The sequence below is a fragment of the Choloepus didactylus genome, chromosome 11, assembly GCF_015220235.1.
Source record: "Choloepus didactylus isolate mChoDid1 chromosome 11, mChoDid1.pri, whole genome shotgun sequence".
In the NCBI taxonomy this organism is placed as follows: Eukaryota; Metazoa; Chordata; class Mammalia; order Pilosa; family Megalonychidae; genus Choloepus; species Choloepus didactylus.
Genome location: NC_051317.1, coordinates 84000352 through 84027392, shown reverse-complemented (window position 1 = coordinate 84027392; position 27041 = coordinate 84000352). Strand labels below are relative to the sequence as shown.

Here is a 27041-nt window from a genome sequence, read left to right as displayed (position 1 = left end):
AAAAAAAAATGGTCAAATATTTCTGCCTCTGAATCCTTGTCCTTAACCAGGCCTGACTGTTGGTAGCTTTCTCCTACTTCCATCTGAGTTCTGAAACTATGCAAGGGTCATTCTATGTTCTGATGAATCATAGTTGATGCAGTGAAGGGTTCCTCCCTGCCTTTCCCCATCCAGGTGTAAGCTTGAGGATCTTCATCTCTGGGAGAAGCTCAGATTGAGCACAACAGAGAAAGGTACCAACTGAGCTTGCTGGTATAATGGTGTCCCTGCTATGTTCAAAATTCTCAGCTGAGTAACAAGCTCCACAGCCTGTCATTCCCTTCCTACCTTTATTGACCACTGCATTGAAACTGCACACTCCCATATCCTACCCCCTGCTCCCAACCCTCCAATTTAGCTGAGATCATCCACTTTCCATCTGGTAAATAGATTTGACACAAGTCCCTTTGAGCTTTGTCCATGTACATCTGCCTTGAAGCACTTCTTTCTCATCCTCTCTTCTTCCCGATCCAACTTACTCTTCAAGACAGAGGATGCTGTGTGTCACATTTGACTCTCAGACTGTTTAAAATGTTTCTTTTGAGCTAGCCTTTAAAAATCAGGAGATTTTTTTATATATAACTCAGCTCTCTGTCTTCTCTTTAAAAATTGGTATACCTAGTGGGTCTGTGAGGCATACCCATGTATCTGTGGCTAGCCCACTTTAGATGGCCATTCTCTCTCCAGCTGACCACAGTCTCCATCGCTCTGGACTGTCTCTTCGGCTTTACATGCCTGTTTCAATTGTCAGTTCTCTTTAAGCTTGCTCTTGTGATTCTTGGCACTCACATCTCTATTAACAGTGGGGAAACAGAAGCTACACAGAGAGGGGCTTCTGTTCTAAAAGAAACAAGAGAAAGCACATTCCTTCACTTTTGTGAAACATTTTTCTATGTGTTTAATCTGCAAACAAATTGTGTTTGAATCTTATACCTGGCTGCTTTACTCATTTATTTATTTACATCGCCTGCAGTCCCCTGTGGGTCAAGACCTAGCTGAGTTCCCTCCCAACTACAAAGTTCTTGCCTGATGATGCTAGCCCGGACTGAGAATTCCCTGCTTCCTACCAATTCTTTTTCTACCAAATATTTGGAATTTATGATGTGCTGTTTGTACTAGGTGCATTTTGTTTCCTCAGTTAGACTGTACACCCCATAAGGGCTTCTCTGTATTCCCTGCAACATTTAACACAGTGCCTGGCACAAGCAGGTGTCCCGCAGATGTTTGCTAATTAAACTTAATTGCTGTTAATTGGCTGGGGAAAGAGGAGAGGATGCAGATGTCTAAATGGAAGGAAGGAGGGTCACTTTTTTCTTTGTTCATAGTTATGAAGTGGCTGAACCTGTGTGCAATTTTGTCATGGGAATCCTGGCACAGGATTCCACATAACATCATTTTGTTTTTGCCCTGTGGGAAATTTAAGATATAAAACAAATTAAGCTCTCTATTCCACTGGCAGAAAGACGCATTACTGAAAAATTTGCAGAAATTGTGGGTTGTTACATGTTGATACCTGAATAATGACTGTTGAAGTATTGAGAAGTTGAGGCTCTGTCGGATTGGTTTTAATAAAGAGATAAGAATTGGTTATGATTAGCAGAATAACTGCATGCAAATAGATGCTAAGTGTTTAAAAGGAGTTTGTTCTCTTAAATCAGTTAAATAATACTTTTGCAACTTCTTAGCATTTTTATAGGCTGTCAACTATAAAGGAGTCAGTTTCCAGTCCCATCTATTTATGAATTGTCAGCAAAAACTTCAATAATTCTTATTTACATAGGATTTGCAATTTATAATAGCATTTATATGCATTATCAATTAGCAGGTTATTTTTTGCAGTAAAGGATGCATATGAAATACAACAAATAGTATAATAAATTTTCAGTTAGCTGGACCCAAACTAATGAAATTTCATTATAATATCCAGGGATGTAAAATCTTAAATATAGTATATTAAGTGCCAATACTTTGCTAGGCATTTTATATTTATTTCTCAATCCTGGAACCAGCCCCAAGAAGCAGGTACCTTTATGATGTCCATTTTACAGTTGAGAAAAGTGGTTGAGTCATACATGTGGTTAACAAGGACAAGAACTAAAGTCTGTCTCTAAAACCTGCAACCTTGGCCACCACAAATCCTTGGCGTACATCGTCTAGTTCTCTGGCAGTGCCACCCTTAAACATCACAGAATGTTAGCTATCGCTTCATAAAAAAGTTCTTAGGGGTTCTTACCATCCTTGAATAATATGTTTCAATGCTCACCAATTTTCACAACCATGAAATTCTTTTCAAAGTCTAAATCTAATTTCTTTTTAAAGTAATGCAGCTTAGTTGTCCTATCCAGAGCAGACACAGACAACCATGTGAAGCTTCATGTAAAAGATTTTCCTTCATATGATATGCTCTGCAAGTTGTAGTTAAGTCATCCCTTCTCTTGAGAAATTTTGAATCTGGAAAAGGAATCATCTTTCCAGTGGCAGCTGGTTTGGTCATTGAATCTTCAATGCAGCATATGAGATTATCTTTAAATACCTTTAAATCCTTGTCTATAAACCTTTTTCTTATAATGGCTACTTTCTTGTCAAATAAAACCAAACAAGGTGAATGCCAGTTAATTAAATTTTAAGGCAAAAGACAGAGACAGAATAAGGGTGTAGTATGTAAATTTAGTGGAAAAAACTATTCTGGTGACTTTCATGGATGAAACACCAAGGTTTAATCAGTACATGGAATAGGAGAGGGGTGCCTTTAGGCACCAAGTTGAGTATTTCTTTGGGATTTGGGAAAGAGACAAGAAAAAGTCACCTGCTGAGAATGGAGTTACTAAGTAAGTGCTACAAAGTGAATGAAATTAGCCATTTGAAGGAGTAATCTACTCCAAGGGCAGGTTAACAAATGACTTTCTGGTGAGACCAGAATACTTCCCAGAATCCAGCAAGGGACTAGGGTGTCTCCCAAATTTCTAACATGGAAAACAAGATCTCTTTCTTAGCCATGGTCTAATGAATTACAAAATTGGCAAGGTGAGATCATCCAAAGAGAATGAAGTGGGTCTGCATGGAGTCAAGAAAAAGGACAGTTAGGCATTGAGAGTAGGCCTAACTCTCCAGTGCGGCCCAGGGCAGAGGGTGCCTGTACTGCGTGGCGTGAAATGTGGGTTTGCCTGCCTGCCCATCTCCATGGGGAAAAGAGAGTGTTGTCCTCGTTCAATTGTATTCCCTTAATGCCACTGGCCTGGCACATAGTAGGCAATCAATAGAATAAAGAAAATGTGAGTGAACATCCTTGGTTCCCTTTTCTTTGATCTAGAGTTACTGAGAAACCTTATGAAGTTGATTTCTTTCCTAGGAGTATTCTTTCTATAGATAAAAGGATGCACTGCTTATCCGACAGGAATATTATGATTTATGTGGCATTTACATTTCTCAGGGCAAACAATAAAAGGCACTTTTATTCAGAAATCAGTCCCTTGTGAGTTTGGTTAGTGTGATTTGTTCCCCTACTGCTGCTAGCTCTGTTAATAACATTGGAAAGTGTGAAATGCTTATGAACAGAGCTGGACCTCTGCCAGCTGCAGCCACCAAGTATATATTACATGATTCAGCCTGTGCAAACTTCCCTCTATTTGTGTGCTTTCAACACTCAGCACTCAGCAGATTAAACTCTATCCAGATGCTGCAGTTTGTATTTTGTATATATGATTTTAATTTTATTAAGTAACATTGATATATTGCTCTTTCTGTTGTTTTTAAAAACTGAATGAAAAAAGGAAACCAGCAATTCACAGAGATCTCTGTTATGTGGAAAGGGGTTCATTTAAAAAAAAAATTCACTAAATGGGTTTGTAGGTTCATATGAATGGGAAAAGGGCACAGAATGGAACAGAGATGAAGTTATGAGCCAAATCCAGGTAAGAAAATTAAGGGATGGATACGTTTACGGAATGGGACAGGAGACATGTAAATGCAAGGTTTATTTGAGGATAAATTTTGATTATTCTGTGAATAGGTAGGAGAACAATGGAAGTTTGGAGGCTCTTTGGTAAGAAAATGAGGACTCCACACATTGCCAGCTCTTTGATTGCTGGATACTTTGGAATGGGGAAGCCCCAGGGGCCAAATGTTGGTAGAGAGATGTGGATCAATTGGAAAGAGTATGGGAAAGGCCACCTGTTAATAAGGTTGCCTAAATAAAGTATAACAATAAAAGATGAATTTACCAGGGTCTTGAGCATTCATTCATTGGGAAATGTGAGAATGGGAGTGGAAGTTTAGTAGAAGGGCAGCGTGGGGAACCTCGAAGTCACTGAGGAAGTTGAGTCTGCCACTCAAAGGTGCAGCATGGGTGGGGTTTCATGTTTTATTGTTCAAACAGTCACTTTTGAGATTGAAAGGGGGTGCTATTAATACTTACACTGGGAAATAAGCATAGATTGGGACTGTTCAGAGTTAATTGAGAAGTATGGTCACTTTGTTCATAAGAAACAGACATCTGTGAGGGAGTGAGTTTCAGCTTCCAGTAGGAGGGTAGGGATCCATAAGAGAGAGAAATGATGAGGAGATCAAGAGTTAACAGGAGTTGAGTTGCTTAAAGGAGATGAGGACCAAGAGGATATAGGAGTCCCTTTCTTCCCTAACACATGAGTATGACCACACCTAAACCAACCCAGACATATTAAAATGTACCCTGTTGGTTTATTTTATACCTCCTGGGAATACTTAGCTAAAAAGAACACGAGCCAGTGGAAATAATGGTAGGGTGGCAGTACTTCTCCACAGAGAGCTGTGTGCAGACAGGTACTTAGAGCATTTAAACAGAATTGCTGGAGCTCCCTGCTGAATCTAGAAATTGGCAATCCCCATTCTTTCATAAACACTACAATTAAGATTTAAATAAACCTTTAAAAGCTGCTGAAGAATGGACTCAATGCATATTTGGAGCAGGTGGTTAGAGTTTAAAAAATAGGCTTTAGGGCAATGCCATCCTTATTAGAGTTTCTGGTTCCTCAACCTGGCTTTATTATGGAATTGTTTTTGCAGGGGCAAGAGGAAAAGATTAAAAAACTGGAGGAAAAAAACAACACCCTTCATTAAAGTGGGTTTTGCTGGAGGCAACATTGTGGATCTGAGCTGAAGAGAAAGGTTTAAAATGGCTGAGGTAGGAGCAGGTCCACCACCAGAGTTGCTCATGCTACTTTGGCTTTGGCACTTGAGCTAACTGAACAGCCCTTGGCAAACTGAACTGACACTCTAAGACAGGCTGAACCTATGAAATGAGATTGTCTACAAAAATGTGAGCACCACCAAACTATTCAATTGACTGTGGTCATTTGCTAAAAAGAAGGTTAACAATACATTCTGCGATGGCCAGTTCTTACAATTTGCTTTGCTTTTCCCTACCAAATAGAGGAAACTCTTGAAAATTAATTTCATAGTAAAGAAAAGGACTGCTACTTGCAATTTAACAGTAATTTACTCACATCTTAAAATGATGGATTTCAGTATTCCAATGCTTTTTTTTAGGACTAATTCTTTCCATTTGTTCTCTAGATTTGTCCCAGTCACCCTTGTGGCTCTCCATCAATTATCTCCATTCTCCTGCATCTCCACCCTCTGCTTCTTCCCTGGTTTCTTCCAGCTGCCTGTTAACCTGCTGATTTTTCTCCCAAATCTTACGTCTGTCATGAATTCAACCAGTCACTCAAGCCAGATACCTGGGTCATCTTTTACACCTGCATCCCCTCAGTCTCCAGGACCCTGTCATCCATCAAGTATAATTAGTTGCACTGCCTAAATATTTGTCAGCTCTCTTTCCAGAGTATCTTCACTGCCATTGGTGAAATTAGGCCTGCAGTCCTCAGCATGACTGCACATTAGAAGCACCTGAGAAACTTTTGAAGCCCACCCACTTCTGGACATCAGCTTCAGAGATTCTGATTGACTTGATGTAGGTGTGTTTGGAAATGGAGGAGAGGGGCATCTTGGCGTCTTTTAAAAAAATGCTCCCGAGGGTGGCTTTAACGTACAGCAAGGGTTGAGAACTGTTGATTTAGGCCCTCACCAGGTCCCACCTGATTACATCAGCCTCCTATTGGACTCCACACTTCCAGTCATTCTCTTAGAATCCCCTACACCGTGTCTCCAAACGCTTTTGATTGCACAACCCTTATAGTTAAAACTAAATTAACACTGCTCCAATATATAAACATTTATTTATAAATTATAAAAATGTAATATTGTGCTAATACACTATAAAACATACCCAATAACTGAAAAAATGGTAAAATTTGGGATACAAATAGAAGTGTTAATATTTTCTTCCTGTACCCCAGTTGATCTTCTTAAGCATCCTAATTTTGAGAACACTGACAGGATAATTGGTCTAAAATGCAATCTGATCTTGTCAATTCACTGTTCCTCATTTGTCCACCAACCAAAAATGCTGTTCAGACTTCAAGGTTTAGTTCGAACATTGTCTCCTCAATTTGACCTTCCCCAGAGCTTCCAGGCAGGGGGAACTCTTCATTTTATGAGCTCCTCTAGCACTGAGTCCATATGTCTCTTGTGGCACCTACATACTGTCCTTTTTAAGTGTCCTTTTAAAGAATCTCCTTTAGAGGAGAGGGGTTTAGTTTTGTTGTCTCTTTACTCCCATGCTTGGACAATATTTGGTGCTTAATAATATTGAATAAATGAGTGAATGAATAAAGTTCTGTAATATATTCCTAAATTCTGTTTTTTTTACTAACTTCATATATATATATATTTTACTGAGATTGTTCAGATACCATACAACTACCCAAAGATCCAAAGTGTACAATCAATTGCCCATGGCACCACTATACAGCTGTGCATCCATCAACACAATTATTTTTTTTCAATTTTTAGAACATTTTCACTACTCTAGAAAAGAAATAAAGACAAAAAAAGGAAACTCAGATCCTCCCATACCCCTAACCATGCCCCACCCTCCATTATTGATTCATAGTTTTGGTATAATACATTTGTTACTGTTGATGAAAGAATGTTAAAATACTACTAACTGAAGTATATAGTTTGCAATAGGTATATATTTTTTTCCTATATGCCTCTCTATTATTAACTTCTAGTTACAGTGTCATACATTTGTTTTAGTTCATGAGAGAGATTTCTAATATTTGTATAGTTAATCACAGACATTGTCCACCACAAGATTCACTGTTTTATACATTCCCATCTTTTAACCTCCAACTTTCCTTCTGGTGACATATGTCACTCTGAGCTTACCCTTTCCATCACATTCACACACCCTTTAGCACTGTTAGTTATTCTCACAATGTGCTACCATCACCTCTGCTCATTTCCAAACATTTAAGTTCACCCTAGTTGAACATTCTGCTCATAATAAGCAACCACTCCCCATTCTTTAGCCTCATTCTATATCCTGGTAACTTATATTTCATGCCTATGAGTTTACATATTATAATTAGTTCATATCAGTGAGACTCTGCAATATTTGCCTTTATGTGTCTGTCTTATTTCACTCAATATAGTGCCCTCAAGTTTTCTTCATCAGTCCATTTCTTTTAAGATGGTTTTGTTCAAACACTATACATTCCATCTTAAGTAAACAATCGTTGGCTCTCCAGATAGTCATGTATTTATGTATTGAGTACCATCGCCACTCTCTGTATAAGGACATTTCTTCCACAAAAATAATCTCCTATTATGGCCACATTGCAGTTTAGGTCTCTGGCTTATTTATTTTAGTTCAATGCGTTATTGTGCAATTCCAACTGGGCTCTGCTAAATTCTCATTGGACCTGCTAATTGTGTTCAATTCTACAACCTCATACTCCTCTACTGAACCTGAAAAGACTTCTTTAAAAATATGTGTACCCACTGGCCACATGGGAAGCAGACTAGGTGCATGGAAGGTCAGCATGAAGCCCTCCGGGAGGGTCAGCTCCCCTTGGCTGAGCAGGATGAGCCCCAGCTATGAAGGGCAACACATGTTTCAGCTTCCTTCTGCTTGCTCTTTGGGCTAATCTGTTTCTCGTTTTTTTCTATAGACCAGTGGTTTCTCAATCATACCAGCACACTGGAATAATCTGCGACTTTATCAAAGAATACTGTTGTCTGGGTCCCACCCCAGAGAATCTAATTTATTTGCCTGTGAGGTAGGGTAGCTTGGGCACTGGGATATTAAAAGCTTCTCAGATTATTAAAATGTGCAGCCAAAGTTGAGAGTTCCTGGTCTAGATCCAATCTTTCTTCTAGATTTATTTCCCTGTCCCTGCCTTGGTCTTTCCTGCTTTTAATTTTCTGGGAAAGAAACTAGATTCCCTCAATGTTCAGAGGCCTAGCTGTGACTCCTGAGTTAGTTCAGCTGTTATCCTCAATCCCAGAGCAGTGGGGCATAGCTTTCACAATGCAAGAAACAAACAAATAAAATAGCACGCTCCACAATAACTTGATTTTTAGTTATTTAGAAGGGAACTTTCCTGAATGGTCCAGATTATAGTTCCCCCGAGATGATGCTCTGAAAGTACTGAGAAACTTCGGCATGGTTTAGTAGTAACCGGCTCAATGTAATTTTTAAAGCCCATAGAGTGTTTTTGGAAGTTTCTTGTAAAGCATGGAATGGGTAGCTAAGGAGTTATCCAGTTTGTTAACTGGGAAGAGCCCACAAAGCTGGAAACTTTTTGAAAAAAGAAATTACATATTTGAATAAAATTGCATTAGGGAGAATTTATCCTTAATGATTTGGTCATTTTCGGGCAGCTTCCACTGGATCATGAAGATTGTGAGTCGAAGAACAGAGGTTAAATGGGTTTTCCAGCTATATAGTTCCTAAATACTTCCTGGACTGTAAGATTGAAAACTAAATTCAGTTAAGACCAATTTTGTAACTCAGGATTGTGCCAAGGGCATAAAGACGGAGGTGGAAGCTTGGTGGTCAGGGAAGGAATGAATAGCTGTGATAATTCTCCTCAGTGGGGATATGTATAAAGAGAATCTGGTTGCTCACAGTCAGAACACATGGATCTGAAAGGTCAGGGTTCTCAGAACAATATGATTTCACTTTGCAATGATGCCCTCTTCTCTCTTATCTGGGCTGGCAATGAGGGCCATGGGTAATTTACACTCAGGGATTCATAGTAGCAAATTAGAGAATCCCAGAATCAGATTCTCCAAATCAGGCAAACCTGGGGTCACTCAGGCTCTGCAGTAATCAGAAGCACGGGCAAAGAGGTAGACTCTCCTTGATGGCTTATAACAATGTTCCATTCACCCCAGTCACCCTGTTTACTACAAGAGTAGTACCAAGGCAAAGGATATGAGGCGGCATGGTCAACATGCCAAACTCTTATCTTACCTAGAGTAGAAATATCCCACAGAGCAGCCATACTCCCTTTATCAGCCATGGTGGAGCTGCCTCCCTTGATTTACCTACACCTTTTGGGAAATAATTACATTTCCCGTCGGTACCAACTCTTAACTCCAGAGACAACTGGTTCCATAAGTGTATGCTTTGTTATGTGGAAGAATATCTTTTTTCATTTGTCCTAAAGTTACCTCTTTTTACTTCAAGAGGTTATTCTCTTGAAGGAATTGTTGAATTAAGTCAGTATTTACCAAATCAATAAGTTTCAGAGTTTATAGACATAGAATGTGTCTTTTTGTCAGTTTTCATATTCCTAAAACGGAAGCAACTGTGTACTCTTAGAACTTGGTCATTCAAGTTGCACTTGTTTTGATGTTTTCCAGCACTGCTTTTTTTTTGTTTGTTTGCTTAGGTATTCATGTTATATGCATGTGTTTTTGATAAACAGACCATACTTTAAGCTCCATAAGAGGGAAGATAATTTTTTATGATTTCCTGATATCATTATAGGTGATAAATAAATATTTGTTAGATGAATAATCAAGACAATAAAGAGAATAAAAGGGAGGTAATTTGCACATCTGGGAAAGATGGCAAAGAGGATGAATAGCATATGGTAGTTAGAAATCTTTATGAGTTCTCTGAGCTGGACAAGGGGAGGGATGCAGGATTGAGTCTGGAATTTAGGAAGATATCCACATGATATGATGACAACTATTTGAATGGAGAATAACGGGGATTATGCACCTGGCATTTGCTTTAGGAAGAAACATTAACACAAACTAAAAACACTTCAAAGCTGGCTCCTTACAAATTATTAATAAAAAAGAATCACTTCTTTCAAGAAGCAGACTCCAGAGTCTCTGCAGTTTCCATCCTTTCAGAACTTGTAAAAGTGGTTTAAGTATTCTTTCAGTGATATTTCAAGGCATCCAAATCTTTCCTTTCCATAATTGTCTTTCTTCCATCTTATTCTCTACCATTTTAGAAAAAAATTATAACTTTAATTGTAATTCCTGATTTTTTTCACTCAACATTTAACAGTTTTACATTTTAGAAACTGAAAATTTGTGGTTGTACTTATATATGGTTTATTGCCATATTATACATTTTATATAAAATAAAAATATAAAATGTTTTTATGTATGTATGTTATGGTAAATGTATATAGAGTAAATGTAAAAGCATGCATGGGAAGAATAATGGCAGATATAAGGATATAAGGATAATGTTCACCTCTGGGGGCAGTTCTCTACTCTCTTCAAATACCTCCCCACCATCTAAGCCAGTGTTCTAAAAATTTAGTGATACATAAAAGTCAGATGGTATTAGTTTAAAATGTAGATTCCTGGGCCCTAACTCCAGAAACTCTGATTCAGGAAGTCTGAGTTGGAGTTGATGAATAAGTGTTTGAAAAGGAACCTCAGCTAATCAGCTGCAGCGGATGAGAAGAACATATTTAAAAGTACTGATTTAGGGGCATATGCACAGCTGGCAGATACATGAGCCCAAAGCTCTAGCCAGAGGTCAGGGCTAGGGCATCGATGGAGCCGTCAACCTGTAGGAGGAGAAGTGGAAGAGGTATCTAAGGGAAGCGTGTAAGAGAGAAAGAGTAGTGGGCCAAGGATGGAAAGAAAGGTTCAAGAGGCAAAAAGAGTCCACCAAGGAAACAGAGGCGTGACCAGAAGGAGAGGGGGATAATAGAGATGACCACATTATAGAAGACACTGTGGCAGAGGTCAACAGGGAGGGGTGGTCAAATGAAGCACAATGGTCAGAAAAGGGAAGGCCAGGAAAAGGCCCATTGTCTGGTCTGTACAGTCTATCTCAGACACTGTAATATTTGTTCCTAGAGGGTGGGGACATTTGTCATCATATCCCCAGCATCTGGCATATAGTAAAGACTTAGTAAATATTTGGTAGAGTGAATTGGTTTGGCAAAGGCAGCTGCTATAAACGAATTTTCAGGAGCTTGGTTCAACAACTTGATTCTATCAAGTAATCTCAGTAAGATGAGCCAATGTTATATGGGTACAGCCATCCACCATGGAGAATTAATTGTCACCAGATCAATAAAGCAGTTATTTTGAGCCAACTGCCAGGATGTGATAATGACATTTAAAAAGCCACACAAACCATTGTGAACATAATTAACAGTACTGAATTATATATTTGAATGTGATTAAAAGGGGGAAAATTAGGTTATATATAGGTTCCTAGAATAAAAATTAAAAAGAAAAAATCCAAAGAACTGCACAACATAAAAAGTGAACCCTAAGTTAAACCATGGACTATTGATGAGTACAATTATAAAAATGTGCTTTCATTAATTCTCTGACTGTGTTTTAAAACTTCAACTTCCATCTCAGACCAAGGGAAGAGATGTTTATTTGGTGTAGGATCTATATTTTCTAAACAATATGACTTCTACAGTCAGTTTGTTCAAACACCATAATTACATGGAACCTTGAATAGGAAGTGAGATATAGCAGGTCTGTATAGGTTGGAGTGAAATAGCAACACATCCCAAAGTAATTTGGGCAGAGAATAAAAACATATATGTGGGGAAACTTGATAAAACTATGTGTGGATTTCTCAATAGAAACCATGGAGGCAAGAAGGAAGTGGGGTGATATATTTAAGACACTAAAAGAGAAAAACCATCAACCAAGAATCCTATATCCGGCAAAACTATCCTTCAGACATGAGGGAAAGCTTAAAATATTCTCTGACAAACAGACAATGACAGAGTTTGTGAACAAGATACCTGCTCTACAGGAAACACTAAAGGAAACACTGCAAACAGAAAGGAAAAGACAGGAGTGAGAGGTTTGGAAAACAATTTTGGGAGATAGTAGCACAGCAATGTAAGTACACTGAACAAAGATGACTGTGAATATGGTTGAAAGAGGAAGGCTGGGATCGTGTGGGACACCAGAACAAAAGACGAACGATAAAGACTGGGACTGTGTAACTCAGGGAAACCTAGGGTGCTCAACGATTGTAATAAAAGGTACAAATACATTTTTACATGAGGTAGAACAAATGAATGTCAACATTGCAAGGTGTTGAAAATAGGGTGGGATTGGGGGGAAAATACAATCAATGAAAACTAGAGGCTAGAATTGACATGCCTTCTTTGACTCTTCCTCTGTCTTTGTGGAAGAAACGTCCTTATATAGAAAGTGGCAATGGTGCTCAATACGTAAATACGTGACTACATGGGGGACCAACAATTGTTTGCTTAGGATGGAATGTATAGTGTTTGAACAAAACCATCTTAAAAGAAATGGGTTGATGAAGAAACCTTGAGGGCACTATATTGAGTGAAATAAGACAGACACATAAAGGCAAATATTGCAGGGTCTCACTGATATGAACTAATTATAATATGTAAGCTCATAGACATGAAATACAAATTACCAGGATATAGAATGAGGCTAAAGAATAGGGAGTGGTTGCTTATTATGAGCAGAATGTTCAACTAGGGTGAACTTAAATATTTGGAAATGGACAGAGGTGATGGTAGCATGTAATGAGAATAACTAACAGTGCTAAAAGGTATGTGAAGGTGGTGGAAAGGGTAAGCTCAGAGTCATGCACGTCATCAGAAGGAAAGTTGGAGGTTAAAAGATGAGAATGTATAAAACAGTGAATCTTGTGGTGGACAGTGTCCGTGATTAACTATACAAATATTAGAAATCTCTCTCATGAACTAGAACAAATGTATGACACTGTAACTAGAAGTTAATAATAGAGAGGCATATAGGGAAAAAAATATATACCTATTGCAAACTATATACTACAGTTAGTAGTATTTTAACGTTCTTTCATCAACAGTAACAAACGTACTATACCAAAACTATGAATCAATAATTGAGGGGGTGTGGTTAGGGGTATGGGAGGATCTAAGTTTCCTTTTTTTGTCTTTCTTTTCTGGAGTAGTGAAAATGTTCTAAAAATTGAAAAAAAATAATTGTGGTGATGGATGCACAGCTGTATAGTGGTGCCGTGGGCAACTGATTGTACACTTTGGATCTTTGGATAGTTGTATGGTATCTGAACAATCTCAAAAAAAAAAATATATATATATATAAATATACATATATTAAAATATATATATATATATATATATGCGGGACCCCCCTGAGGAGCTGGGGAAAATGTGGAAGTGTTGGACGTCCTTACCTGGATTGATGCTGATGTTCTCACAAACATTGAGGACTGACAGTTTAATATCCTGAGCCCTCTGTCTTGGTGCTTGCCCTTATGAAGCTCGTTACCCGCAAAGGAAGAGGCTAAACCTGCTTATAATTGTGCCTGAGAGTCTCCCCCTGAGTACCTCTTGTTGCTCAGATATGGCCCTCGCTCTCTCTAGCTAAGCCAACTTGGCAAATGAACTCACTGCCCTCCCCTTTATGTGGGACCTGACTCCCAGGGGTGTAAATCTCCCTGGCAATGAGAGATATGACTCCTGGGGATAGATCTGGACCCTGCATTGTGGGATTGAGAACATCTTCTTGACCAAAAGGGGGATGTGAAATGAAACGAAATAAAGTTTCACTGGCTAAGAGATTTCAATGGAGTTGAAAGGTCACTCTGGTGGAACATTCTTATTAGCACTAAATAGATAACCCTTTTATGTTTTAATGTATTGGAATAGCTAGAAGTAAATACCTGAAACTATCAGACTCCAACCCAGTAGTCCTGACTCTTGAAGATGATTGTGTAACAATGTAAAATTACAAGGGGGTGACAGTGTGATTGTGAAAACCTTGTGGATCTCACTCCCTTTATCCAGTGTATGGATGGATGAGTAGATAAATGGGGACAAAAAAACTGAATGAAAAAATATGGTGGGATTGGGGTAGGGGGTGATTTGGGTGTTCTTTTTATTTTTATTTTTTCTGCTTATTCTAATTCTTTCTGGTGTAAGGAAAATGTTCAAAATAGATTGGGTTGAATGAGTGCATAACTATATGATGGTACTATGAACAGCTGATTGTTCACCATGGATGATTGTATTGTATGTGAATATATCCCAATAAAAATAAATTAAAAAAAAAAAAAAGAGAATGACTCACAGTAAAGAAGAAAAAAAGGTGCTTTCATTAATTCTAACAAATGTACCAAACTAAGGCAAGGTGTTAATAAATAGGGTGGTATTGGGAACCTTGTATTTTATGCATGATATTTCTCTAAACCCACAACTTCTCTAATTAAAAAAAAGGGGAGGGGGAAACAATGCCTAACCTCTGCGTGTGTGTGATTCAGACAAATAGGGTTTTAACAGAAATTAAAGACAAAACAAAGATGATCAAAACATTTAAATTTAGATGGTGAGGGTGTGTTTTTCATTTTTGACTATCTCTCATGATCATTTGTGGAAGTGTGTGTAGTCATGAGAACAAACCACATTAGCAGAGGTAAATGACTTTCCAAGAATATACATGCATTGGTTGCTACGACAACTGCTAGCTTTTATTGAATAGAGAGCAAAAAATCGATTAGAAGCCATTGGATGAACTTGCACAGCGACATAAAAAAAAACAGTTCTGTCTACACAATTTTCAGGAACTTTCTCACTTCTGTGTACTGCATGGAAAGGGTTTGTGTGTGTGCCGTTCGGTGGAGAGTCAGTCTTTTGATGCATTTCTGTCATTCTAATGTCCCCTTCCATAACTTGATCTCCTCAACATACAAGTAATTTATTAGAATGGTAAAAAAAAAAAAAAAATTTAGCCAGATATTTGGCTCATTTATATTGAAGATATTAAACAATCCTTGGTTCCAATCTATTTTTCTTTGAACCAGACAATTTTCATGTTTATTTATAAAGGCAGCCTATGTGTGTAGCAGTTTTTTTCCTGACTTGGCATACACCTGACTCGTCCAGGGAAAACAAGGAGGGAAAAACCAGTCAGTCCTCGGGAGGCCACCTGCAACCCTTTCCCAGCTTGCTGTCTCTCTTCCACCGGGGATCAACTACTGCCTGTTTCTACCTTGTGAGGTACTGAGAAGCCTGAGGAAAGGCTGCCAAGATTTTTGGACTTTTCTTAAAACATTGTTAAATGGATATAATAATGGACAGAGGCCCGGTGGCAAGAAGCTAAGGGCTCAAGAGCAGTTGCAAGGAGACCAGAAATCAGCTGTGTGACTTTCTCATGGGCTTCTCTAAGAACATTTGGCAGAAGGGTTCTGGTGGTCATCAGGCGACAGCAGTTAGACCAATGAGCTCATTAACCTCATGAAAAACAGCCAAGCTCTCAGAGTGAATGAAGCACAGGTCAATAAAGAGACTGCTAAGCACAGAGTGACCCACTGGGAGGGTTTCTACTTCTCTGACCCATACTGCATGCCACCAGCAGATCAATCCCCAAAGCACACCCTTTACAGCAGTGCATTTAAAATGCCGGTAGAGACCCATTACTGGTATTGGAATCAATTTAGAGGGTTGAGACCATTGTTAAAAAAGCAAAAGAGAGAACAAAATAGAAAATAGCATGCACTTCATTTAGTAAGGTAAATATGTTTCATGAAAACTGTTGTTTCATTCTCTAGATATTTATGTGTATACTGGGTTTCAGGTAGAATGTATTTTTTGTACGTCAGTCCTGGTCAATAAGGTTGGGAAAATCAGATTTTTTTCCTGTTAAGAATCCTTCAATATTCTCTGCTGTCTACAGAAAAAAAGAATTACAGCTCCTTGCCTCTGGGGCTGGAATTGTTCACAAGTCCACTCCTGACTTCTGCAACATTATGCCATGTTCCAACTTTTCTACTCAATGTCCCCTCAATTTATGCTTATGGCAATTTCCTCCCTCCAGTGTGCCGTTTACTCACACTGCTTATCCTCCTTTTTGTGGTTTTCAAATTCTACTCTCCTCGGGGACCAGTCAAGCCTTATCTTGTCATTTAACCCACAGTGATCTCTATCTCTTCCCATTACTCACCTCTTCCTGGCTGTACTGCTCACTTGGCACATTATCTCTCTCGGTATTCCCTCTGCATTGTTCTCTATCTTCCTCCCGTCCCACTCCACACCCACACCTTCCTCCTTCCAGAAATGTTCTCTCTCTCCCTGTGTCTGCCCCCCTCTTCCTGTCTTCCTGCTGCTTTCCTCTTGGCTTCTGCCTCCTACCTGATCATCTCCTCATTATCCTGCTTTTATCTTATTATTTCTGCTCTCATGTATATATTGATTGAGAGCTCCTTGAGTCAAGGGAGACTGTGGATCACACTTGTTTGTATCCCCCATGATGTCTGGTAGAGTGCAGGGCATATAATAGGAGTTCAATAAAAATGTCTTGAATGAATTAAATCATGATTCCCTCCTTTGCACTGAAACACTACTCTTTAGACACATTATTTTGTTTTTGAAAGAGGTTTGGCATTTCTAAAGCTCTCTCATGTCTATTTTCCCATTTGATCTTATCTGCAAGGACCTGATGAAGCAGGCGTGGTTATGATACTCATTCTTGAGAGATGGGGAGATTGAGCCTAGAGGTTTGTAACAGCAACAGGGCTTGTCAGTGGTATCCCTAGAACCTAAATCTAGAATGTGACTTATTCTGTGCCATATTACCCTTCTCCGGTAGAAACTTGAGAACAGCTACAATCACACAATAAAAGAAAATGCTTGCTCAGTGCAAAACTTTGTGTATGGAGAGGAAACCAAAGAAATAGTGAGCAAGGCATAACCTGTGTTTCTTGTGGCATAAGAATTTGAACTAAATTCTGGCTGTTATTTTTTGTTCTGATAATTGTGCTTTAATTCCAATGATGCTACGAGAAGGTGGGAAGAAAATGCACTTAACACTTCTTAGGAGGTTGTGTTGCTTTTCACTGCCAGGGTTGACAAACAGATTCTAATTCATCCCACTCTGGCAATTAACTAGGACTCTGTACAGTGTTACAAATAATTACCAAACACACTTTCCCATTAATTTGTTTCTTACCAAGCTGTTCTCCTAAATGTTGGCCTCTCTCGGTTGAGATGACCCGCTCATCTTCCATGTCACACTTGTTCCCAACCAGGATAACCTGGGCATTATCCCAAGAGTACGTTTTGATTTGAGTTGACCTAAAGAAAAAGAACAAGCAGGAAACAAATCAGAGGAAAGTAGAACAGCATAAAATGAAGAGAAGAAATACATCTCAGAGACTATAATACAAAAAATGAAGCCCAGACTCCTGACATTTAGAATTATTTATTCATTGCAATTTCACCCTTCAGATACTCATCAGGGATTGTATGCATCAAAAAATCAAGAGAACAGTGGTGTATTTAAAATTCCTTGTATTTGATAAGGATAATAATATGATTGTTTCTCCCCCGCCTCCCCCATGTTGTCTAGTACCTTTACAGCTAGGGTAAAATCTGTCTTGGTTTGTCCAAGACTTTCCCGGTTTTTGTCAGTAAAAATCCTATGTCCTGGGAAATCCCTAAGGTCCAGATCAACTGAGATGGTTAGTAACCCTTTTACAACCCCTCACACAAAACATAGTTTTTTCCTAATTGCAACAACAATAAGTGGTTAAGGAAACTGGGACTCAGGAAATCTGGGGGTAATAACAGTTTTTAAAAATAATCATAAAACTAGTATGCTTATGCTTTACATTTTTAAGAGAAAAATTTTCAGGCTAATTTGCATCCTGATTACAATACAATGGGATGCATTTTAAGTACTATAAACACTACATTTAGAATTCAGAATATGCTTCCAGTATGGATTATGGACATATAGCTTACTTCTGATTTTGAAACTTAGATAATAATTATAATAACTAATCCTTGCAGGTATTCTAAACACTTGATATATGTTAAAAAATAATTTAGCCATTACAATAACTCAATGGGGATATTACTGCTCCTATTTTACAGTTGAGGACAATAAGGCATAGAGAGGTGAAAAAATTTGTGCATTCTCACTCAGCTAGTACATGGCAGATCTGGGAATCAAATCCAGGGAATGTGGCTCCAAAGCCTGTACTCTCAAACACATTTCCAAACTACTTATTAAAAATTTGAAAAGTAAATTTTGAGGGCACATATTATTATCTCAGAGAGGAGGCTGAAAGGAAACCATGTTCTGTAATCCTCTCATATATTTGGGAACAACAGATTAAGATTTCTTGGAAAGATATATTACCCGATGGCTGGTCAGGAGAGCATTATCAAAATGTCGAAAAGCTAAACAAATGATGAAAGTTTATATAGGAATTGATTTGTAAAGTTCAGAAAAGAGAAACTTGGGAATGGTTTTACAAACAGTTGCCAAGTCATCGAGGATTATTAAACAGAGAGTAGTGATGAGCTGTTCTCAACTTGAAGAAAGAATGAAAGCAAATAGCTGTAAACTGCAGCAGGAGAGCTTTCAATGAAATGCAATCAGTTTCTCCCTCCCAAGAAGAAAGAAGAGAGCTAGAGGCAGACAGGGTTTTATTTCAGAGTGTTCCGCTGAACCAAGTATGAGTTTTAAAATGAGATCAAAGCATTTGGTTAAACGTACTGTTGGTTGCACCTGGACAGCTATGAGGCCCAGCATATTTTATCAGAAAAAATATGAAGGATGTCACCTTCCTAATTCTGATTCCTTAGTTAATAATGTTTTCCTCTAGTGACGGTGAAATTCAGCATGTATCCATGGATTGGGGAAAAAAGGCAGAAATTCTAAACTCTACACTTTTTCCTAACCTCATCTTATGTGTGGGGCACATGAACAATGATTAACTCATAGTGAATTAAGGTGTGAAAAATACCCTACGCATGGATGTATCTTAAATTCATGTTAACATAGTTATACAAATAAATTTCAAAGGTTCTTTTAAAGACATTCAAATCTGGTCAGATTTCCTCATGCAATAATAATAATAATAATTATTATTATTCCTTTGTTCCTATAGGTCTTGTAGATCAGATTCAGGTCTGTGCTGGGAAAGGCCCTAGGTAGAGAGACCCTATGTTAATGGAGAAAGTTCTAGGCCTGGTGGCACAGCTAGAAATCAGATACGTAGAAAGAGGTTAGTGGCATGGAAGACAAAGGAGAGTCAGTTGTGAAGGAAGGGGTTGGGGATAGATGTAAATGACACAGTGTATCTTTCTGAAGGCAAGGAAGGTACATAGCTCAGCACCCGCTGGCTGATTTGTATCCTTTAATAAAGTTATCTGAATGCTTGCCCCTGCCATTAAACATGTTTCAGGATCTCCGCTCTAGTGAAAAATAACCCACTGGGTCTTGGGATACTGCAATTGAATACACATTTATGCATACACAACTTTCCCCATTCCCTAACAATATATAAAAGTATGTGAAAAGAAGAGCATACATTTTTTTTTGCCATGGTTACATCTGAACCATCCCCCTTTCCATTTGTTTTTATATAAGAAATAGTTTAATGTAACCTCCATAAATGTCCTACATATTTTATACATATTATCAGGGTTTTATAAAGAACCAGTATCTTGAAAGCTTAGTGAACCAATGGAGACAATGTTAATTTTTATTCAAATAAGAATTCTGGTGTGCGGAATTTTTGTGGAGATGAACAGAAGATGAATTTGCTGTTAGAGATGGTTAGTTTTATGATGGGGATCAAGGGTGCAAATGCTCAGTGTTTGGCTCTCGTTTGTTTCCTGTTGTTCACTTCAACAGAGCAGTGCGAGTAGCTTCAGGTACAGTCCCATCATCAGTAAGAGGGGGTAAGAACATCATGTGTCTTTTAATTCAGGAATTACCATATATCATAGACTCTAAGAAGCCATCAATTATAAGATGAATATTGTTTTATGAACCACTAAGAATAAAAAGATGCAGCTAATTAAACTATGACAACAGTGCTTTAAACAGTAGTCCTACTATACACACTCATCAGTCACATCAGCTTCTTTTAGCTTTGAAATTCCTTTTATGTATTCTGAGGGACTTAGCAATTTCTCTTGCCTTCAGTTGCCTTTCTTAGTGAATGACAGACCATCATTTCATGCCTGTCTCAATAATAAAAGTTAGCCTGCCATTTCTGCTTGTGTGTATCTTCTCGTCCTAGATCCTGTAGAGCACTATGTTGTTGCTTTGCAAGAAAATATGAAGTGGTGGTCATTCCTCCAAAATGAGTATTGGGCCACTAATATTAAGTTTATACTCCTTTCTGCATACTCAAAGACTTTTGACCCAAGTAGTTACTATTTTTGGTGCTCTTCATTCCTTTGTTAGATTCATATTTACCCCTGGTATAATTTCCCTTCTGACTGAAATAATTCTTTTAATACTTCTTGTATCGTGAGTCAACAAGCAGTAAATTCTCTCAGCTTCCTATGTCCAAAATAGTCTTTATTTTGCCTTCATTTTTGAAAGACATTGGTACTGGGTATAAAATTTTAGATTGACAGTTTCATTTTCCTTTCAGTACTTTAAAAATGTTTCACTGTCTCCTTGCTAGAATTTTTTCCAACAAGAAATCTACTGAATCTTTATTATTGTTCCTCTGGCTGCTTGTCTATCACTGATTATTTATTACTGGTTTTCAGCAATTTGATTATGATATGCATTTCTGTATTTTCTTATGCTTGGGATTCATAGAAATTCTTGGATCTGTAAAATCTACTTAACTGTCTGGGCTGTTGTAAAAACAAATGTGGTTTTATGTGCGACAGTACTGTATTCTCTAAGTTACAGCAAACAGAACACATTCTTAGTCCCGGTTTCAGCAGCCAGCTGCCTAAATTCAACTTAACTCATCCTTTCTAATTCCTATAACCTAAATAATTATGGGAATATTTTTTCATCACAGCACCTCAAATTTTGTTTCCAATTCAATTCTCCAGGCTGAGATTCTAAAGAGGTAAATTTCTAAATGGGAGTAAATGGCTTTCCTCTGGTGTGTCTGTTAGGAGTCTGACAAATGTCTGTTGAATAAAATCTTCCTTTCCATGTGGAAATTCTATGTCTATACCTTTTGGTCATTTGCTGTATTTAGTAAAATTTCTTATTTGGGGGAGGGGTTTCTAAACACCTCATTAGAAGGACTGTCTTATTTCTTTGTTGGTTAGAGATACACATTTAAAGAGGGTGGTTGTCACCAAATAATATACATGTGAAAAGATGATTTATTTCTGAAACATTGCAAAGATCCTTTGGGATTTACTGTTAATCTCCTCAAAATTAATGGATTCAGTGCAATATGTTGGTCACCATGGTTACTCTGCAAATGGCAGTTAACTCAGACCTTACTGGTACCAGATCAAAACTACCAAAAAATCTGTTATTTATTTGTCATTTAGTTAAAACAAGCATGTGCTCGCTCTTGCTATACACACACACACACACACACACACACACAAACAAACAAAATATACTGAGATGTTGATAAGTGAGACTTATATGAGAGAGAGAGAGAGAGAGAGAGAGAGAGAGAAAGAGAGAGACAGAGAAAGAGGGAGGGAGGGAGACAAGGAGGAAAGCATAATTTATCTCCATTTCAGTTCTAGTCCAATATGAAAGAGGAGCGTTTCAGAAAAGCTGGAATGGGACAAAGGGAGACAGAAAGAGTTTTAGGTATTTTACATGTAAGTAAGTGAATTTTCTCTGCACAGAATAAAGTAATTTATGTCTGGAGAGTTGCAAACTAACAAACCAAATTCCTCAACTAGCTCTATTCCTTCTCCCCTATCCCAGGTGTATATGTAATTTTCTATGAAATCAACCTCTTTTTGTAGAGAATGGACACTTGCTAATCATTTTGTTCTGAAAATCAGTGCATAAAACGCACCTTAGTGACTCTGAAAACAAATTGCTCTCCTAGGATCTGATTTTGGGCTGAACCTGGGAAAAAATGAAGTATCAGAGAAAATGTGACTCACTTTCTCATCTAGTCAAGGTCAAACAGTTCTTAACAGCAGTTCTTTCCTTAATTTTGGAAGTTAATTTCTTTCCACTGCATCCATTTTCCTTATTCTCTTCAACAAGCCACACTTATCAACATCTCAGTATACTTTAAGTTTGTAAGGAAACTTCCCAACCTGCTACTGCTCATCAATAGGATCGATCCTTCTGTTAGTTTTTTTCACTAATTTAATCATTTATTCATTCAATTTTTCTCAACCCTTGGAGGGCTTTTAAAAATTACCCCAATGAGAACAATTAAATCAGAACCTCTAGGGGCTTCGTCACAGGTATCAAAAAATTAATCCTCCCAGGTGTTTTGTATGTGCAACCAGGTCTGAGCATCACCGATTTGAACCCCCTTCCCTCTATTTTTCTTTTTTTTTTTTTTTTAGTTTTAAAATAATCTGTTTCTTTGTTTCCTTCTAAGACCAAAAAATATTTGAAGGTAGTTTACAATGATGCATACAAAAAGAACTTTTATAATGAGAGAACAGTAGTAAAGAATCAGAAATAGGAACACAATAAAACCCAATGATTTACATATGCCATACCTGCTAACAGGTAGTTTCAAAAAGTGGATAAGCAAGGTTTTTTATATGTACATTATCTCCTTTATCAAAGGAGGTGAAAAAGAAAATTAAAAAATATATATCCTCAAATAAATGTTCTTCAATATTTGGTATCATTTTTTATTATTTAAAGAAATAGCTTTACATTTTTTGGAAAGATTGCTACATTCCCATTGAAAATTCTAATACAGAAACACACAAGGAAAAATAAAAATTATCAGAAACCTCACTACCCCCAGAAAACTCTTATTTACCTATGGTGAAAATCTTATGATAGATTTTATTACTGTCTTCATTCAGTCATCACTTTCTTCCCTGTAGGTAGACTATATTTCCCCGTCCTCGTGACTTTGGACTTAGCCAACTGAATTGCTTCAGTCAATGGAAGGTGAAGAACATGACGTGCACTCCTTGTAAGCGATGCCTTCAGAGGCACTGTGGGTTTCCACCAGCCCTCTTGTCCTTTTGTTTCATCATGAGAAGAGCCCATCCCAGAAAGGAGACCACAGGAATGAGATGCCATAAGAGGCCCGACTGCAGAGACCAGCAGACCTCAGCCAGCCCTAGGAGAATCCAGTTTAACAGAACACCCGTCATATGGCCTTTGTTCACATTTCAAGCTTCTTCTCTTGCTGGCCTCCCTTCTCCCATCTCTGATATAGCCTTACTGAGTTTCATTGACTTACCCATATATGCCACAATTTTCAACATGCAGGGGCTATTACTAAGGGTAGTTCCATTCCATGTTTTGTGAGCCCTAAAATTAATAAATATTTGAAGGCCCAATTTCAGAGAAAAAATTACAAAATTAAAGATTCAAACTTAGGTACAGGGCATTTTGAAGCAGATGCTATTTGTGGTCTACCCACATCTTCCAGGTTTTACCAATTCTGTGCTGACTGGCTGACTTCTAACTGCTAGTAGATGCATCTCTTTGCTTGACAGTTTTCTCCAAAATTACACAAGCCGCTCTTCCCATTCAGGGAAGACCAAATACGATAGAGCAGTAACAATCTCCAGGAGCAGACCTCAGCCAATGACTGACAGGAGCTGGTGTATAAATGCCCCAGGTCCTTCGTTACTGAAGTAGGACAACTCTGAGATGTGCTATGTACCGTTTTACAGAACCAGGAAGCAGGATTAAGCTCTGATTATACCCTCCATGGTAGATGGCTTGAAAAAAAAAACCTTTTATTATCTGCCTTCCCTTTCTTGTTTTATTTCCTCACCCACTATGGGTACTTCCTGCACTTCCCAAATTTCCATTTAGGAGCGTGCTTCTGAAGGAACTCTAAGTCACTTTGAAGGGACTTGTGCAAGTAAGGGGCCCAAGGCTGCTTAGCAGTGGTATGCTGGGCAGGCAGTGATGGCTAGTAAGAGCTGATTATAAATATTCAGCACTTTTGCAAATTGGTGGTTAAACTGCCTGTAGCTTGAAATCAACCATGATGGGAGTATTCACACTGTATGTTTTAGTTTCCTAGGCTGCTTAAAGCAGATACCATGAAATGGGCTGGCTTGAACACTGGGAATTTATTAGCTTACTGTTTTGAGGCTGAGAAAATGTCCAAATCAAGTCATCATCAAGGCAATGCTTTCTTCCTGAAGACTGGCTGCTGGTGATCCTGGGCTCCTCTGTCATATGGCAAAGCACATGGCAGTGTCTGCTGGTCTTTCCTTCTCTTCCAGGTTTTGATGCTTTAAAGCTTTTTGCTTCCATGGCTCTCTCTCTCTCTCTCTCTCTCTCAGGTCTCCAGGAATAGGATTAAGTCCCATCCTAAATGAGGTGGGTCATACCTTAACTGAAGTAGTCTTCTCAAAAGGTCCTACTTACAATGGGTCCACACCCACAGGGAATAGATTAGCTTAAGAACATGCTTTTTGTGGGGCACATACCAACATACCATGGAAATTAGCAAATGCTAACAGTCACATTTTTCTTTGTTTTTTTTTTCCTTGTTTTTCAAGGAGCCCGTTTACCAGTACACCAATAATTTAAGCTTTATTAACTCAACAAGAAATCTACTTGTAACTATCACATGTGCTTTCTGTCTAAAACACTGTTATCCCCAATGTGTCAGGTTCTCTCAATCTCTTCCATCTTGTTTCAGCACCATCTTTCCTTTGGATTAGGTGTCGTTCATTTGGACCCACATATAACCTGTATGCTGCTCACCGTGACCATTTCACCTGTCCATATCCCACCCTGGACTATAGGTTCTCTGAGGACAGGGAACTTGACCATTTTGTTCTCCACTGTATGTGCAGCATTTAGCAACATGTCTAGTACATACAAGGTGCTCAATCAGTAATTTTGAACTAAGTAGATGAATGAATGATAGATTGAATGTGGCAAGAATGGCTAAGACGTTCAGGTAATTTAGAATATAAGCATAAAATAAAAATAGCATGGGAGGAGAATCACCAGAATCTTATATGACGTCAAGGCCTCCTTGCACCCCCTTTAGGATATGTTGATGTCATAGTTCTCATGGCCTTTTATACCCTGACAGTGTCTGTGGTAGGGGAAGGCAAGTGTTGGCCCCCTCCATACCTTCAACAGCCACTTTTGTGACTAGCTGTTCATTCCTGACTGGAGGAGTCATTTTCCCTTCTGCTCCAGCACCATTAGTCAGGTTGACAATACCTCAGGAAGCAGCTTAGTACCTCAACATCATAGAATAGTTGCTTTGGAGAGGACCTCGTTCCACTCCACTTTTAGATGACAAGGCTGCGACTCAAGATGTGAAGTGACCTGGCTAAGATGACACAACTAACTAGTGTTAGTTGTGGGCTCATATCCCAAGGCTCCCAGTGACTGTTTTTCTACAACATATAGCTTCACAGGGAAAACAAGTGACTATACTCTATTGAACATGAAACTTGGTAAGAAATTCATAAGCTAAATATTATTTATCTTTTAAAAATAAAAAATAATATGTCTCAAGGGGGAAACCAAAGAGATTCTTCATAAAAACAGTAATGACATTTGGCCATGTGCAGGAATGAACAGAACTGGATGTGCCTGAAGGATCTGTTTGATCTGCTTGTCTGCAGTAGGTCCGCTGCTGACTGCCAATACTGAGAATTTATTTCAATAGCTCAAGAATCAGTCTTCTTGATTCCTGGGGTACTAGATCCACTTTGCACCACATCTGATTTTCCTTCATTAGTATAAATCCAACCTTAAATTTGCTTCCATCATGCTCCTCTTACAATTTCTGATTTGAGTGAATAAAATGCTAAATTCTGTCTATTTTTTTAAAACCATATGTATGGTAGGAACAATTGGACTTCTCTCTCCTTCTATGCAAGAAACAAAGGAAAAAACAAGTATCACTCTTCTATACAACAAAGAGAGAGCCCCTTCAAGTGAGAGGAATGGACGTCTGATCCAGAAAATGGTCAGATGTTCCCTAGCTCTAGAATGTGTGAAGTATTCTCTCACAAGGTAAAGTCGTGTTAATAAAAATATCCTTTTCTAAAATTAGAGATTATGTTGTCCCTGGGGAATTAATGGTCTTTTTGAAAGGATGTGCTTGCTTCTCAGGTTAACGGTAAGGTAGTAAGGCAGCTCTTGCTGAAGGGAAAACTGGACTCAGAATCTAGCATCTGCTTTGCCTTCACTAGGCATATCAGAACCGTGTGATTCCCTTTCATGGCCCCAGTGGCCGAGCAGAGAAATTTCACTCACATTCAGCTAAAGCTTGAGCACTGAAGTTTGCAAGATATTAGGAGAGGACTGAAGAGGAGGGAATTTCTTCACTCCTTTGTGGGACTTTGAAAGACGGAGCTGCAGGCAAAAGAAAAGCAGATATTAAGAGGAGATAAAGAAAGGGAAAGGAGAAATTTTCCTTTCTGCCTTTTGAAACTTAAAACTGTAAAGCCTTCTCTCCAGGTGGGGAAATGAGTGAATCGAATATAGTTATATCCTCTGTTCCTCCCACACTAGTCTTTTGAGATCCAACTGTCAGGAAAAAATTGTGAAAGACTGCGAAGCAGGCAAAAATGATTACTGGAGGTCTTGTCTAGCACACTTTTCCAAGTTATCCCTGCCTTTCATTATCTCTGAGCTATTTTCTAACTCTGTACATGGTAGAAAACTAGTAGTAATACAGATGAGCTCTGGTCCATAGAATGGCAAATTAATTTGGTCTAGTGGAAGGTAATTGATTATTGCCT

General features: G+C 38.4%; 1 protein-coding gene across 2 annotated transcripts in view; it reads right to left on the bottom strand.

Annotated features, from left to right (window-relative positions):
* RAB3C (RAB3C, member RAS oncogene family) overlaps positions 1–27041 on the bottom strand; it is a 279178-nt gene that overhangs the window by 14192 nt on the left and 237945 nt on the right. For both annotated transcript variants that reach the window (XM_037799456.1, XM_037799455.1), the window contains exon 4: positions 17365–17489. In XM_037799456.1, the coding sequence (XP_037655384.1) occupies positions 17365–17489 (125 nt within the window). The remainder of the gene's footprint in view (positions 1–17364; positions 17490–27041) is intronic.